The 16,679-nt window shown below is 39.7% G+C and overlaps 2 protein-coding genes across 5 annotated transcripts in view; one reads left to right on the top strand and one right to left on the bottom strand.

Annotated features, from left to right (window-relative positions):
* The first annotated feature begins 777 nt into the window (after positions 1-777).
* Positions 778-5,638, top strand: LOC144043930 (immediate early response gene 2 protein-like). 4 transcript variants are annotated; one of them, XR_013291176.1, is made up of 3 exons: positions 778-990; positions 1,422-1,444; positions 4,957-5,638. XR_013291176.1 is itself a non-coding variant. In XM_077558037.1 (3 exons), exons 1-3 carry the CDS (start codon positions 960-962, stop codon positions 5,295-5,297), a joined length of 363 nt encoding a protein of 120 aa, XP_077414163.1. In that variant the 5' UTR covers positions 778-959; the 3' UTR covers positions 5,298-5,638. The 4 variants fall into 4 exon arrangements, 1 of the variants encoding a protein (XP_077414163.1); XM_077558037.1 differs by having other exon boundaries at positions 4,989-5,638; XR_013291177.1 differs by lacking the exon at positions 1,422-1,444.
* A 3,956-nt stretch (positions 5,639-9,594) lies between these two features.
* Positions 9,595-16,679, bottom strand: part of tnrc18 (trinucleotide repeat containing 18) — a 65,554-nt gene continuing 58,469 nt past the window's right edge. The window contains exons 27-30 of the mRNA XM_077555897.1: positions 14,921-16,614; positions 14,603-14,839; positions 14,433-14,507; positions 9,595-12,009 (exon numbers count right to left, since the gene is read on the bottom strand). Of these exons, the coding sequence (XP_077412023.1) occupies positions 11,803-12,009; positions 14,433-14,507; positions 14,603-14,839; positions 14,921-16,614 (2,213 nt within the window). The 3' untranslated portion in view covers positions 9,595-11,802. The remainder of the gene's footprint in view (positions 12,010-14,432; positions 14,508-14,602; positions 14,840-14,920; positions 16,615-16,679) is intronic.

Genomic DNA, 16,679 nt, shown 5'->3' with positions numbered 1-16,679 from the left:
CATCATTATCAGCAAAATCGGTAACTGTGACATGGATAATAAATGTTGTCTAAAAATTGGAAATTAATTTTAAAAGATTTTTTTAGTTCACAAAATATAATTGGATAATTCAGTAACAAATCTTATCATTAGCTCTACTTAAGCATGCTTTCAGATTGCTTTGACGTCATCTAAGTATTTTTCAGAGACATTATGGGGCACATTTTTTATAATTGTGATGTTTGTTTAAAATTTTTATCTGGGGGGCTCCCGTTGTCAGGTTCAGAGGGAAATTAGTTTACTTCCGGTTAATTTGCATCACACTTTTACGATATGTTATCATGTAGCTGTTAACTTCATTAACGTGTTAGGACAAAAGAATAATAAAGTAACTAGACCAATATAGGTGGATTTAAGTTGTCATTTAATTTTAAATGGCAAAAGAAAAAGAGGAAAGAAAGAAACAAGTGTTTACAATATTGAGCAAAATTTGCTATTTTGATGTATAGTATCGTATGTGGTATGATTTACTAACCAACCTACGGCCTCACAAACAATACTGTATATCCATTTCGTCTTTTTCAAACTAGGCTTGCTCATATTGGAACATTTAACATTTCCAGTCGCGTCTACGATTGCAACATATTTGCTTTAAGAAGACTTAAAAGGCTTGGAGTTAGGGATGGGAATCGAAAACCGGCTCCCAGTGTTTCAATTCCTTGGCATCGTTTGCCCTTATCGGTTCCGTGTGGGACTATGACGTCACCACGCGCAAGAGTCGCGCGACATTTCCAACAAACATAGCACCACGCTCGAAAGTTTGTTGACACCTTCCAAGAAAAGCTAACAACAGGTCAACTTGGAATATTTCGTCTAAGGGAGGAAACACTACCACTATGCAAACGCATTTGAACACAGCATGCGATGACGGTCTGTCGCGTTTGTGAGCGCTACGGAGTACCGCTGGGATCAACACAGCAATGCAAGCGTTCTCTCCTATCAACACTTTAGGTACGGGTAGTAATATATTAGCGCCAGTTTGCCTTTTTGTGAAACGTGCCGTTAGTAACTGCTAATTTTAAAGACCGTATCTCACTAAGCGGCGCCGGCTTGCGAGGGTAAACGCCGCGGCCCGAGGGTGTTGTGTTTTTGTTTTTTCATTAGAGTTCATTCAAGGTTGCAAAACGTGCAAAGATGTACAGATCGAACCATGACTTAAAAGCAACACTCGCTACCTCCACACATTCTGAATCTGTTCACGTGAGTCACACAACAGTCTATTGGCTGCGTCTGTTTTGACTGAGGCAGATTGGAGGAGTTTTTGAATCTTCATTAAGCTTTCCTCAAAGACCGATACAATTTTTATCTAACAATTGAACCATCAAAGTTTAAACCTTTGCTAGTTTGTATTTATTTATTTTTATTATGTTTTCTTCTTGCAGACTACTTCTCCACTGCAACTGAGGTAACTCAAGTTAATTTTCATCACAACCCTGCCAACAAGTTTGCTTGATTACTGTTTTGCTGAATGGGCTCTCTGCACAAATCCACTACTTCCTGAACTCGATAGCACTCCTTCATTGAAACTGATTAATTTAGGTGTGTCTGGTTATTGTCGTGGTTACTGAGGTCAGGCACACCTGGATTAATCAGTTTGCCAATCATGAAATACAGGAAATGAAGGAGTGGTACTGAGTCCAGGAAGTAGTGGATTTGTGCAAGGAGCCCATGAAGTCCTCACGTGCAGTCAGAAGATGGACGAGTCCTTTGCATGAGAAGGGAGATCGTATAGTAGCCTACATGAAACGATCATGAGATGACACGTTTGGATGTGTATTGAGGCCTGTAAATATACTCAAAACAATGATAGTTACTTTAAATGAAAGAAAACTTTATTAATCAGATTTATGAGGCTGTTGCAAGCCCTGGAAATTCCTGTGTTTATCACACATCCATCAGACCGTTTGGCATTATTTCCCCAAAATGTTTAATAAATTAATATATATATATATATTATTATTATTTAAATAATCGCATCATAGAGGACTTTATTTAAAACAATAACATGAAATTGGTTTCCTCCCAGTTCCTCACAAAAACAAAAGTACATCTGATGAGGATACTATAGAATTACGTTTCCCGAAAAAACAGAACAAAATATATTATTTTAGCATGTAATTATTATTTTTTTAAAAATAGAGACGTCATATTGTTGTAATATTGGTAATAATATTATAAATGCAGATAGTGGTATGTGTTAATATGCACAAAACTCGCACACAACGTTCTGATCTAATTGTACTGTAATGAGTATGGAAGGCGACCCAAATTTACCAATAAATATAAACATAAAGGCAGACTTAATCATGTCTTGAAAATGAATGAAAGACTTGGTGACGTGTTTTGGCCTGTAGGGGGCAGCATCGATCAGAGGAAGAGGACTTTCAAGTGTTTCCATGGTGATGACGTAATTCTGACAATGAAATACAGTACGGTTATATACAGGATACGGAGCTATGAATTCCTTTGCAGAGAGAAGTTTGGAAATATGGCAGCGTTTTGCCAATTTTAAACAGGCGTAGATTTCACACTAAGTCAACACAGCAAGTGAAAGCAAGATGAGCTTATGTGGAAGAAAATAAATAAATGTAAAAAAAAAAAAAAGTACGGCACATACGCAACACTTAAAAAGCATCCTAGAACATTCCAGAATAACAGCGAGAATTGCAAAGGCCACATCTGCAGTTGAAACAAACAGAAGGATAATAACTTTAAAAGAACTATCCAAAAAATTAAGACTCGTGAAATGCTCTGGATTGTACAGAGCACCGATATGGACGCTAAGAAAGAAAAAAGACATGATTGATGCACTGGAGATCCACTTCTGGAGAATGATTTTAAGAGTGACATGGGAGATGAGAACAAATGAAAGTGGACTGCAGGAAATTGGAGTGGAAAGAAAGCTGTTAGAAACATTGAAAGCTTGGCAGAAAAAGTGGCTGAGACATGTAATTTATTAGGAGAGAGAGTTTATATTGGAGCGTCATTGAAGGAAGACCAGAAGAGAAACACTGAGAATTCCCGGGGAAGGCGAACCTTGTCAAAAAATGAAAATGATGGCAAAGGACAGAAACGGGTTGAAGAGGTCTGACCAGTTTTTGTAATTTTCTTCGTATTATTATTATTTTGAGATATGAGATTTTTCAAATATAAAATATGTCCTTTAAAAAAAAAAAGGTTGCTGTCAACAGAACAACCAACTGTCAGTTTCTAATAGCTAACAATTTCTCCGTTGGCGCATAACCTCACATTCCACATAATGATAAATAGAAGGAAGGAATTAAAGTTAATGTATCGTAGGGCCTATTTCTTACTGCCTGGGACAGGACATTACTGTAGGGGAGACCGGGGCTAGTTGTATCATGGGTAAGTCGTCACAGTGCAATTTTCTTCTCCACCAAAGGGCGCAACGAAAAAGTGGAATACTAGTTTTCTTCATATAAATGGTCAGGGGTTGTGTCCTGTCCGAGAAGAGAATAGCAGCACATTGTGAGCTGACATGAGTGCAAGTTATCTGTTTTGCACAACCCAAAGTAAAAAAAATTAAACTTCATGTATTTTGAAACAGGTGGCGTACATAGACAAATTCTGACAGCAAATCATGTGGACTTGATAAAAGAGAGATTCAGGCATCTTGTCATGCCTCAGTCATTGCTCTGTTTTAAGCTAACTTTAAACTAGAGCAAGTATTAGCCAACATGGTAGTTTGGGGCAACTTGTCTCAGTCATTTTGGGGTTTGTTGTCACATATGCAAAGAATGGGCCAATGAAAAATGCATCTCTGGCAATTCGGTTTACTATGCCAGAATTGCCCTTCAGATGATGAGTCTGAAGAGTGAGGAAATTAGTTTACTAGGTTTTGTTTCATTGGTTAAAAATGTATTTTCCAGTTGTTGTTTCATGATCAACCATCAATCCATCCATTTGCCAAAATGCTTTATTTATAAAAAAAATAAAAATAAAATAAAAATAATCAATTTAACTCATTCACTGCCATGAATTCATTTAAAAAAAAAAGATTATTAAAAATTAGGGTCAAGAGGCGATTAACATTTTTAATTGTAATTAATCGCATGACTTCACTAGTTAACTCACAATTAATCACAAATTTTATATCTGTTCTAAATGTACAATAAAAAAAATCTATGTTTTCATACTCTTGTTAACAAAAGTGGAAAAAATGTTAAACTAACAGAAATAGTTTAAATTAATTTTTGACGTTTTTAGCCGTCAATGGCAGTGAATGAAAAAAAGAAAAGAAACCATTGTTAAAAATTTGGGGCATCAGGCGATTAAAATTTGCAATCATAATTAATAGCATGACTTCACTAATTAACTCACGATTAATCACAAATTGTATATCTGTTCTAAATGTACATTTAAAAAAATCTATGTTTTCATACTCTTGTTAACAAAAGTGGAAAAAATGTTAAACTAATAGAAATAGTTCAAATAAATGTTTGACGTCTATAGCCGTCAATGGCAGTGAATGAGTTAATGATCCATTTTCAATTTAATTAAAGGTAATTTGAGGTCATGTGTTGGTTTCAGAAGCGGCGGCTTGTATGTTCAAAGTGGAAAAATATTGCTTAACACTTGAATGCATTAAAGAGTTAGGTTACTTAACAGCCAAAGTGTGCAAAGCGTCCCGCAGACGAGTGTTGACGTCAAGGCTAGACGTTACTTCAAAGCTTACTAAAGTGGTTTGTGGCGCCACAAAAAAGTTGACTTTCGTGTTTGTGATGTCACAGACAAGTTTTGCAAACGTGCAAAAAAAACGGCACTTTTAACTGCTGAGCAACTTCGCCAGACAAGGTATGCTCATTTCTATAAATAGCCTAAGATTATTAAGGGGCATTAAAAAAAAAACGTTGCCATCTCTCCCCTCCCCCTCCGTTCTTCTTCTCTTTTTGTTAGAAATGGTAACGCCGACATGTTTTGCATTGAAGTCAACAGACATGGAGGAGAGCGACCAGGCCTTGAGGATCTATTATGCTTCTTGGGGAAAACTGCAAAGCACCCGCATTCAGAGAGGAGGACAGCGTCTTCACCGGAGCCTCATGCTGATCCAAATGATCGAATCCTCCAGTGACCTCTACTTCTCGGCTCTGGCAAACGCGCAAGGCGGCCAACGGGTTGCCGACAGCCCCGCGGAGACGCGCACGGCCGCTGACAAGGAGAGCATGGAAGCATGCCTCGCCATCTCCCAGTGTAGAACTCCTCCGATCCTCACCACCTCTTCGGAGGCTTCTCATTAGACATTAAGGTGAACATCAAACTTTAAATTGAGGAGGCAACAACCAAAGGAGCGCCAAGGAGGAATTGCAGAAAATGCACAAGATTGTGCAAGGACGACAGTGCAAAAGGAGACGATGGATTCAAATAATTTATTAATTGATATGCATAACAGCTGTAGGCTAGCAGATGTTACTGCTGCTCCTCCACTAAAACGGAACTGGAAGAAAGCTGTAAATGTAATACAGAGTTGTCAAACAGTCCACATTACTAAAAAACAAACAAGAATGTTATATGAAACATGTTTGTTTTTTATCTTAATACAAGCACTTAATAAAACAGGAAAAGTATTGTGTACAGAGAAGTTTGTTTTTATTGAGACAAATTGCCACTCCCACTTAAAGGTTATTAACTCATTCACTGCCATTGACGGCTATAGACGTCAAAAATTCATTTGAACTATTTCTATTAGTTGAACATTTTTTCCCACTTTTGTTAACAAGAGTATGAAAACCTAGAAAAAAATATATTGTACATTTAGAACATATAAAATGTGTGATTAATTATGAGGTTGTTGTTTTTTTAGTTAATCGGGCAGACAAAACAAGTTTTACTTCTTTCTGTTTTGAATTTGAATATTTGTTTCTTTAAAAAAAAGATTATTAAAAATACAAAAGTTAGGAGCGTTAGGGGATTACATTTTTTTCCGTAATTAATCACTTCACTAGTTAACTCACGATTAATCAAAATTTTTACATCTGTTTTAATGTACAATACTTTTTTTCTAGGTTTTCATACTCTTGTTGACAAAAGTGGATTTTTTTTAAACTAATAGAAATAGTTCAAATGATTTTTTGACGTCTATAACCGTCAATGGCAGTGAATGAGTTAAACAGATGACAATTTCACCCTGTGTGTTTAACAACCACCACGTAGCATTTCAAGACGCAACCAAGTCCAATTCTTTGTCCTCTGCATAGATTCACTAATACTAGCGCCGTACTGATTAGCTGAGAGGAGTTGAGTTGTATCAGTGAATCCATCTTTAAATCCATCTACCCAGAGGTGGCCGAGGCAGGCTTGACAGAAGAAGCAGTGACAAAATGTAATTCTGTTACTACTGTGTTTTTATAATGTATAGTTATGGTTATTTTTAATGAGGAAAAATAACACTAAAAAAGAATGTACTTTATTTTAAAAAACACACACATACAGAAATGACATAATTGAATAGAATTAAAAATAAACCGTTGGTGGCAGTATAAGAAAGACGCATTGAGAGTCTTGTCTTTGCAGAGGATAAAGAATATAAGACAGAGTGTTGTTATAATGTCTCACTATGTGTTGCTAGTATCTTACAGGATTATAACATATTAACATAACATCATTGATGCTAGCATTAACTCATTCCCTGCCACTGACGGCATTAGATGTCAAAAATTCACTTTATTTCTATAAGTTAAAAAAAAAATCCACTTTTATTAACAAAAGTATGAAAACCTAGAAAAAATGTTTTATTGTACATTTAGAACAGATATAAAGTTAACTAGAGAAGTCATCTGATTAATTATGATTAAAAATAATAATCGCGGGACGCCCCTAATTTCGTTTGTTTATTTTTTAAAGAAAAGATTATAAAAAAATTAAAAATTATTATTTTCAAATAGAAAAGATTATTGAAAATTAAAAAAATATATAATTTTTTTAAAGAAAATATGATTTTTTTAATTAAAAAAGATTAAGAAAAAGAAAAATAAAACATATTTTTTTAAAGAAGATGATAAAAAATTTGAAAAAATAAAATTTGTTCAACAGAAAATATTATTTTCAAATAATTAAAAAAATTAAATAGAAAAGATTATTAAAAATTAGGGGCGTCAAGCGATTAAAATTTGTAATCGTAAATAATTGCATGATTTCACTAGTTCACTCATGATTAATAATTTTTTTTATATCTGTTGTAAATGTACAATAAAAAAAAAAGGTTTTCATACTTTTGTTAACAAAAGTGGGAAAAAATGTTAAACTAATCAAAATAGTTAAAATGAATTTTGACATCTATAACCGTCAATGGCAGTGAATGAGCTAGCAGACTGAATGTGGTAAATTTAAACACACAAAGCGGAATGAACTTTAATTGTTTTATGGTTAGTATGACAGTAACTGCGGGTTAACAGCTTGAAGCCTCTTGAAGATTTAGTCACCATTTGCTACTTGTAAAATGAGCTGAATTTAGCTCATTGCCACCATACAGTACTCAAATCTCAAAAGTGTGCTCAAGTCAGAGCCAAAAATCCACCGAATGGTGGTTTACTTCCAAGAAAAAAAAACTCCATTTTCTTGGACTTGTAAAAGATGGGGTTGCAGGTGCAACAGCTTTAGCAGAGAAGTCCAGAGTTGCCTCTCCTCAGCCACTTTGTACAAACTCCTCCGAGGCGTTCCTGAGGTGTTCCCAGGCCATCATGGACATCTCTCTTGTTTGTCACAAGTTCAAGCCTCCACTCTGGTGGACTTCCTCCAAAGCCTCTGCTAGATGATCGAGAGTCAGATCAATGCATAATAATAAACACATGCATGTGGCATGTATGGCCAACTTTGAAGTTAAAGAATTTAGCCAATATAAACCATCAAATTAATATTCCTATCAAGCTGGTCCCTTGATACAATTTGCTCCATTTTCGAAAGACTGAATCCGTCCGACAGTGACTTGAAGACCGCAGGCATCTTCGTACTGACAGCTTGTTTTGCACGTCCTATTTGAGGTATTTTTTGCCAAACTTCCTGTTGTCTCAGTTTGTATAATAAACCAAGAGTGGGAGTGACAACTGCTATGTTGAGAGAGTATGTTGACAGTGAGACCAACTTTTCCCTATCCTTTCTTCTTCTGCATTCTGTCAAAACAGAAAGACAAACATAGTTTTGGCGTGACATTCAGAAAGTCAGAATATAATATAAAGCTTTTCAACTGTTTGTGCACTGTGCTTCTTTTGAACGCCCCCTCACTTAGACACCTGTCTCCTGGGAAACTGCTGCTTACCGCACGCACACACGCGCGCGCGCGCACACACACGCACACACACACACACACACACACACACACACACACACACACACACACACACACACTTCCCTTAGTGTAAGAAGCCTCAACCAATAGGATATTTATGTTCGCGTGATATCAGCCTATCAGAATCCTTCCTACTAACACACCCACAGTATTGTGCGTGTATGTGTGTGGAACGGTGCTGACGCGAGAGAGGAAATGTGCTAGAAGAGAGAGAGTGAGCGAGCAAGAGAGAGAGCGAGAGAGAGATTCTCCCAGCAGGTGCTGATGTTATGCTGATGTTGGTCCTTTGGGAGAAACTGAGAGGGAGCCAAACCCCAGACTGCGGCGCTCTTCATGAAACTGGATCTCCATCTCACACACACACACACACTCCATGTCAGCAAATATTTAATTTCCCACAGACTCAGTGGAATCTAAAAAAGGTGCGCGCGCACGCAAACACACACGTACACGTCACGAAGGGTCAGCGGTAGAAAATGCGTCTGCTGCGGTCACCCATGGAGCTCAGCGAGGACGCTGAAGTTCCCTCCATTTTATCACAACCAGCAGCTTCATTACAAGGCTGCCAAAATGGAGTCCACTGATGATTAAAGGGGCAGTCCATTCAAACGGACATAGGGCACACGAGGAAGGAAACAGAAAGACAAGCGCAAACCTGACAGCGGCTCCCTTCAAGGAGACTGCAGCCAAAGCAAACATTTGAAGCGGCCAAATATTCACTTTAGCTTGAATTCAAACATCTTGCGAGGAAATTAGTCTTTGTATTAGCTCAAAACATTTTTAATTTTTCTTCATGTAGACCGGCACAAACGAGGAAACGACGGGCAGAGGAAATTTCTGCACTGTGTTCTGATTGCCTAAGGGCGTTTTGATTCATTTGTACACATTTTTTTTTATCCTACATGTATAACATATTGTTAAGGCAACACATACTCTTTGCCTATATGCTAAGTTCAAGTCTTATAGAAGAGCCAAATTTGTAATTTTGTTGAGCTAGGTGGTCAAGTGGTCCACTTATTCACCTCACATTTCTAAGGTGGGGGTTTGAATGTGTGGCTTCCTCCCACATTTTGTGGTTTCTTGTATACAGGGACAAGATGAGGCCAGAAATGCCTCCAAAAATAAAATATTTTTTTTAAATCACAATTCATTATGCATTACTGTCAGATCATGATGACTGTTTTTAACTAATCCATTTTTTTTATTGTAGAAGTCTTTCTTTAAACCCCAAAACTCACACAGAACACCAAAAGTACAGTTCCATCTGTTTATTAACTATAAAATACTGTACTGAGTTACTAAACCATTAAAAAGAAACACTGGTAAACATGGTCATTATCTGTAAAAAAAGAAAAGAAAAATCCTTACACATACAGTATAGAGCAACAGTATATATCTGATGTCAGATTTTTCATTAAAACGTATTCTTTAGCATTTTTACAAGATTAGACGTGTACAAAGTAGATTCTGATAAGCTTTTCTCTCCCCTTCGACAGTGAAGGATCATTTACAAAACGTAGATCATTTTTTTCTATTCATTTTCAAAATAATCTTGCTTTTTTCTGTAACAGGACGATTTACGATATTGAAGGAACAGCAGACGAAGAACCAGCCTCCAGTCCACCTCTCGCTCTCTCTTTCGCATTCTCTCTTATGCTCTCTCTCTAGCAGCTAGCTCCCAGTGCCTGTCAGCAGGCGTGGACGATTGTTCAGAGAGGGATAAAAACAAGACGTATGTATATAACATACACACACAGACACCCCAAAAAAATAATCACAGCAAAAGCAAGGCAAGGAAAACCACATACAAGGTGATTATACAAAAACGAGCAAATGAAAACAATGTCGGGGAATGAGCGTGTGCATGTTGGACCCTGTAAGGCTGAGCTTTGGATGGACGCGGGGCCAAGAAAGACTGGAAGGCCATAATCGCACCCAGATGGGTTAAAAGAAAAAATAAATTTGTGCGTGTGCGTGAGAGTATGAGAGCCTTCTCTCACTGTCACACACAAACAGAGAAAAGTGCAAACAAACATTCAGAACGGGCACTTGTTGTCGATTTGTGTGTTCGTTTAGTTTTAGTGCCACCTGCACTCTCGTGTGGGTCATCTCGCTTTAGTCGCGGTACCTTGTCAAACCTCAAATATTAACACAGCTAGCAGCATATGATCAAACGTTCCTGTATTTTTTGGAAATGCAAACCTCTACTGAGGACTCAATTTGTAACCATAACAAGGACAAACTTAAGATGAAAACGACTGAATATCAACAAGACAATCTTTAGTGTCTGCAGTGGCGCAGAGTGGCGGGACAGCTAATCGGCACAAATGCAGATCACGGTTTCCCGTTCAGCGGCCACAAACGGGCCAAGATGGAGAAAGCGTAAGGATTTGGCAAAAAAAAAAAAAAAAAATCATCATTAGGCCTGGCTGGCTGGGAGACTTGGGCCACTTTGTTTTTCTTCAGCATGACATTCAATAGTTGAACCCGAAAAACGGTCAAAATAGGCACGTCGAAAAGTGGGATGGGAAGAAAGTGTGAAGCATGGGTGTGTAAAAAAACGGATCAGGGTGTTGTGATAAGACCCTCTGTCAAAACGTGATTCAAAGTGCACTCGTGTTAAACACTAGGTAGAGGCCGAAACGTGCTCGAAAGGCGCCAAAGGATGAATGTATGAAGAAAAAAAGGACGTACAAAATGTGTGTTTACAACCTGGGGGGAAAACAATAGAAGAAAAATCCACCCTGAGCTTCCAAGTTTTGTGCAATCCGTTACCCAGTTTTAAATCCCACATTTCGCAGAATGTGGACAAAATCTATTGCTCGACGACAGTTTCAGGGTGGATTTGGCTTTTCACGTGGATGAAAAGGGACGGAGAAGTGCTTTTACACTCTCTCTTTAGCCTGAGTGTCTACGGGAGATTGAGACAGTTGAACCCGCTCGACTTTGGATTGTCAAAGGGAGCTAAGCATGAAAAGAGCCCAAGTGTTCTATTTTCTTATTCTTAAGTGCTCTCTGCTTGGACAGCAAAATTGGAGGGGAGTCTTCACCTCTTTATCTTTCTGTGCGTCGCTTCCTCTTCTTTGCGGCTGTCGCTCCTGCTGTTCTCTAGATACATCGAAAAGACGGACACATGACTGGAACATCACCACGGCAACATCGGAATCACAACCTGTGTCGTCATTCACATTTCGTTAAAGCTTCGCCACGGTTGACCTCTCAGCCAAAATGTACTCGGACATATAGCTATTACGTGAAAATAAAACACTCAGATTTGCCTCTATATAGCTCTCTGTTACATGGGAGTATTTACACCAGCGTGTTCATACAAGTCGATCTAAGAGTTTGCATGTGGCGTCCTTTTAATACTATCTGCATGTGTCTCGTCACTAGTGAACTTGGAAAAGTCACCAGGAGTATTTTCCAGTTTGCAAGCAAGCAAAGTTTGTGTCTTCTTTCGCTTAGCAGATGACGGGCACGCCGTCCGTGTTGAAGATCATGCCCGTGGTGGGCTCGTAGGTGCCGGCCAGGTAGTAGAGGTCCTCGCTCTCGGCGTAGCGACGCGTGTGGGTCATCTGCTCGTACTCCTCCACGCCGACCACCAGGCATTTGTGACTGACTGTCTGCACGTCGTTCTCGTCGCTGTGGGACGACTGGTACAAGGCGCGCTGCGTACAGGCACAAACACGCATGGTATGTTCAACAGCACAGATCATATAGACCTCAATGTTAGTTTAAAAACAAACACACACATTTTTAAAGACCGGTTAGGTCATTTGTAGATGAGGTTAAAAAAAAAAAAAGCATAACGGAGTCTTGTCCTTTCCTTAAAGTGATGTCATACAATAGTCTATTGTTTTTATTACAGTGAGTGTGAACAGACACTAAGGTATTATTCAAAAAGTGTGCTTTACCAAGTTAAAATCTTGTACAGAAGATGTAATTATTTTTGATTCATAATTCATTTAATTAGAATTTATTGAACAATTATTAACCCAAACTGTTCAAAAATTTCAATGTATGTAAAATACAAGAAAAAAATAGAAAATAGATTCATTCTTTTTATAACATTATTATTTACATTATTTAATTCATTCAATTAAATTAATTGTAAATAAGTAATTATTCAAAATGACATTAAAAAAATCATTTTTAATGTCAGTGTATTAGGCTGTAAACCATGGATGTCAAAATTAAATTTTTACAACTGACAGATGATGAAATTAAAATGAGTATGTAAAATAGTTTAAAGAATAATAATATATATTTTTTATTATAATTACTTTTAAAAAGTAAAATACTATTACACAAATATCAAATACAACATAAAATAAAATTTTATTAATCAAGCAACAATTTATTAATAATTGTATGTTATTTGTATTGTATATTAATTTTTATTTGATCTCATATAAATGAAATAATCATTTGTTTGACGAGATTAATAAAAAAGTAAATTTTAATGAGCAACAAAATAATATTACATGACTGTGTACAGCATGGGTCACATGTGGGACCCGGTGCCATACTTTGACCACCTTGCAGTAACCAAACAAAATATTGTTTTGTAAAAGCACCAGGACAACAAACTAGAAATGTAGACAACGCCAATGTATCCCACCTGACAGATTTGGAAAATTCTCATGCACTGACTTGATAATGTTGCTGCTGCTGATTGATATCAATTTGTCAATAAATTCATTAATGTGGTTGCACTTTGCAGTGGTGTCCAACTACATGCCTCTCTATTTAAATTCAGGCTCTCACATGTAATGAAATGAGTTAAGCAACATATTAAAAACAAGCACAGTGCACTATAGTTCTTTTGAAGTATGTAGGTGCTTTACATGGTAGAGAAATCGGTAGCAAAATACATCTCTGCGATAGACGCAGTTGACATTAATGACGATAAGCCTGACGTCTCCTAATGGGATGAGGAATAGAGGAACATAAATTGTGTCATTTGTCTTTGTATGAGGAAGGGCTGACAAATGAAAACGGAAAAAGAAACGGCTGCTTTTTGAGACAATTATTTTTTTGCTCGATAAAGAGAGCTATTATTCTCAAATGGCTGTTAGTAAAGAAAAACGTATTTGGATAATTCCCTTGATTTATTTTCATATTCATTTTCGAGGGGTTACCATCATACATGATTGTTGAGAAATTGTAGCATTTTGCACTTTGGAGCGCTTCAAAAATGATTTTGTAATCTTGAAAACAGAATACAGGGTGATTGAAAAAATTGCCATCCTTTCAAAATATAGTAACATTAGCCAATTTTCACTCAAATTATCTCACATTTTAACGAGGTGGGTGAAAACTATAGTAATGTTTCACTTGTTATTTTGTTTCAAAGTGATGAAGGGATTTTGTGTGTGAGATGTTCGAATGTATTAAAACAAATGTGATGCTGCATTCGAGGATGATCGGAAGTCGGACTTTTCCCTGAGTTCAAACCAGGAAGTGTTTACGGGAACGCCCCCTTGAACTCGGAAATTCCACTTGCAAAGCCGAAAGAAAAAAAAAAGTACCCCGACTTCACCGTCGGACTACAAGTAACATCACTCTACAATGGCGCCCTTTGGAAACACAGACCGTGAAAAGGTAAAACATAATTTACTCGAGTATAAAACTAGATAGCTTTCTTCATTCATAAAAATTCGACATAACTTCACAAAACACAACATACGTGACAGTATGCCGCTATCTCCCTGCATAAAATTGTACGGTGAACGCTTATGAAATAAGATAAAAACAATAAATGAAGCAAAATTGCGAAAAGGTAAAAATGAGTTTTGAGGACCAAAATAAAAAACAATTTATCACTATCCGCCATTTTTTGTGTTTACTTTCGCCTCGACCGCTTTCAGGTCGGAACTGGGAAAAAACAAATGATTTATCCGACCATCCTTGAATGCAGCATGAAGTATGCCATGTTCAAAATGCTGCTAGCGTTAGCTGCTAGCTGCTGGCTCATTAGCTAAGTTGTTAGCGGGGTTTGTTGTTGGCTAACAAACCAGCTAGCATTGGGGATTTTAAAAGAGCCAGTTTTTATAATAATGATAATCATATTAACAATCAGATTTCTCACCTCCATGAAGTCTTTTTGTTGAATCGAAGAATGCAGAGCTGCTGGTAAAGACTGCCCACATATTTGTTCCCAGTTCTTCAAAGGGAGAAAATTTCACAATTAGAAGGATAAAAAATTTAATACCAAAAAAAACAGTGAAGTCCTATCTTGCATTTTTTTTTTCTTCTTACCTTCTTGTCCGTGAGTTTCTTGCCAGGGTTGGTCTCCTCTGGATGGTAGAACCAGTTGACCCTGACCACCATGTTGCTGCCCCACGACTCCCACATGCTCTGGATGCGACCGATGAAGGGCAGGTTGGGCCTCCCGGCCGACAGGAAGACGGCGCAGTCGCCGATGCGGATCATCTCCCGGCCACGCACGATGGCCTTGTAGAACAGCTTCTTGGCTTTGCCTTTCATCCCTCGCCTCTGTGACAGCGGAGAATATCACAGAGCGGAACAAGCAACATGGCGGGTGATTCTCGGAGATCTGAGTGGGCGCTCGCTCACCTGAGTGGGTTTGCCAAACCACTTCCAGAGTTGTCTGGCTGGGAGGAAGGCGGAAATTTTAGGCCTGTTCTCCACACTGGGAAGCCGTTGGCGTTTGGCCAACTCCTTGGTGGTAGGGAGGTGGACGGCGTCTCGCCGCTTCGGCCTCCCCACTTTCCCTTCTCCTCCGCTGGCCTTGGGTTTAGGAGGGCGGCCCCTTTGACCAGAACCCTTCCCGGTGGCCGGTTTGGCCGGTTTCACCGGAGCGCTGGGAGTCGGTGAGGTTGAGAGTGAAGGTGAGGGTGAATGGGAGCGAGAAGATGCCTCCTCTTCCTCCACTTTGATGTCCACCTCCTCCATCACCTCCTCCTCCTCTTGCTCTTGCTGCTCCTCTTTGCCTTTGTCCTGTGCTGCAGGTACGGGAGAGACCGGGCCCGGAGGAGGAGTGGGGGTCCTCTCTTCATCGGAGCTGCAGGAGGAGTCATCCGTCGAGGAGGAGGACGAGGATGAAGACGATGAAGACGAAGATGAGGACGAGCCGGAGCAGGATGAAGAGGAGGACGAGCAGCTGGAGGTGCATTTCTTCTTCTGCTTCACACTCCCTTTGCCGCTTTCTGCTTCCGACTCGGAGCTGCTGCTGCTGCTACTGCTGCTGCTGCTTTGAGATTCTTCCGTAATCTTCCTTCTGTCCTCCTCCTTTTGCTCCTCTTTTTTGACTTTGTCCTCCCTGGTGTCTGCTTCCTGTCCTCTGCCGCGGCTCTCCCCTCTCTCTTTCGCCAGCACGTGCGCGGCGTAGGTGGACTCTTTCTCGCACTCCCGAAGTCTTGGTTTGGATTTGAGCGCTTTCTGGTCGGCTGCGGCCACGGGGGCGGGATCCCGTCGGACACTTTGGCCCTCCAGCAACATCAGAGCTTTGGTCTTTTTCGTTTTGGGCGAGGTCACGCCCTCATGATCAAGCTTCACGAGGGGCTCGGCGGACATGGGCTTTCGCTTGACCAAGTCCCCCTGTCTGGAGGCGGGCTTGAGCCTGGAGATGGAGTTGGGCCTGGAGGCCAACTGCTCGGATGGCATCTTCAGTTTGGGTCCAGGGAGAGTCGCTGATGAAGTTCTGGGCGCCAGAGAGGAAGCGGATTTGCCTGCTGACAGCCTTGCAACCGGGCTGGGAAGGAGAACAGATCCGATGGGTCTGGAGCTGCCATGATGGTCCGAGGTGGGTTTGTTTTTTGATGTAGGGGTAGAGGCAGACCTGGGAGTTGAGACACTGGGCTTGGCTGCACTAGATAAAGCTGTCAAGCTGGGTCTGGACACAGGCCTGTTGGATGTACTGCTGCCGCTCTCTCTTTCTCGACGCTGGCCGTTGTATGAGGACAGATTGGGCTCACTGTACAGGTCCACAGTCAGGACCTTCCCGTAGGTGGAAGGGTAGGATGAAGAAGAGAGCTTAGCTTTAGATTTAGCGGCAGGAGCTGAGCTGGTCTTTCTGGGTCCTGCGGAGGTTGGGCTACTTGAAGGGGATGTGATGGAGCTCTTGTGTCCCGGTTTTGCTTGTGCCCCCACGGCGGGCCGCGACGCAGGCCGAGGCTTCTCCTGAACTGCTTTCTGGATTGACAAGCTCCTCTCCTGGGCTGCTTTGCTCAAATCCTGGGTTTTGTCTGGAGGCTGGGTGGACGATGGAGACTCGGTTTTCTCCTTGCAATCAGGGTTCAAGGAGCTTTCTGGGGTGGAAACAACAACAACAACATGAAACATGGACGCTTGGCAGTGACGAATGAAGAACATG

This window comes from Vanacampus margaritifer, chromosome 2 (genome assembly GCF_051991255.1).
Source record: "Vanacampus margaritifer isolate UIUO_Vmar chromosome 2, RoL_Vmar_1.0, whole genome shotgun sequence".
NCBI lineage: Eukaryota > Metazoa > Chordata > Actinopteri > Syngnathiformes > Syngnathidae > Vanacampus > Vanacampus margaritifer.
This window is presented reverse-complemented; position numbering and strand designations above follow the sequence as displayed.

Excerpts from the sequence above, each read along its gene's own strand:
- LOC144043930 (XM_077558037.1), top strand. The coding sequence starts at position 960 with ATGCAAGCGTTCTCTCCTATCAACACTTTAG. Across the intron at positions 991-1,421 it reads CTCTCCTATCAACACTTTAG|ACTACTTCTCCACTGCAACT; the intron begins GTACGGGTAGTA and ends TTCTTCTTGCAG. Across the intron at positions 1,445-4,988 it reads ACTTCTCCACTGCAACTGAG|TCAACAGACATGGAGGAGAG; the intron begins GTAACTCAAGTT and ends TTTGCATTGAAG.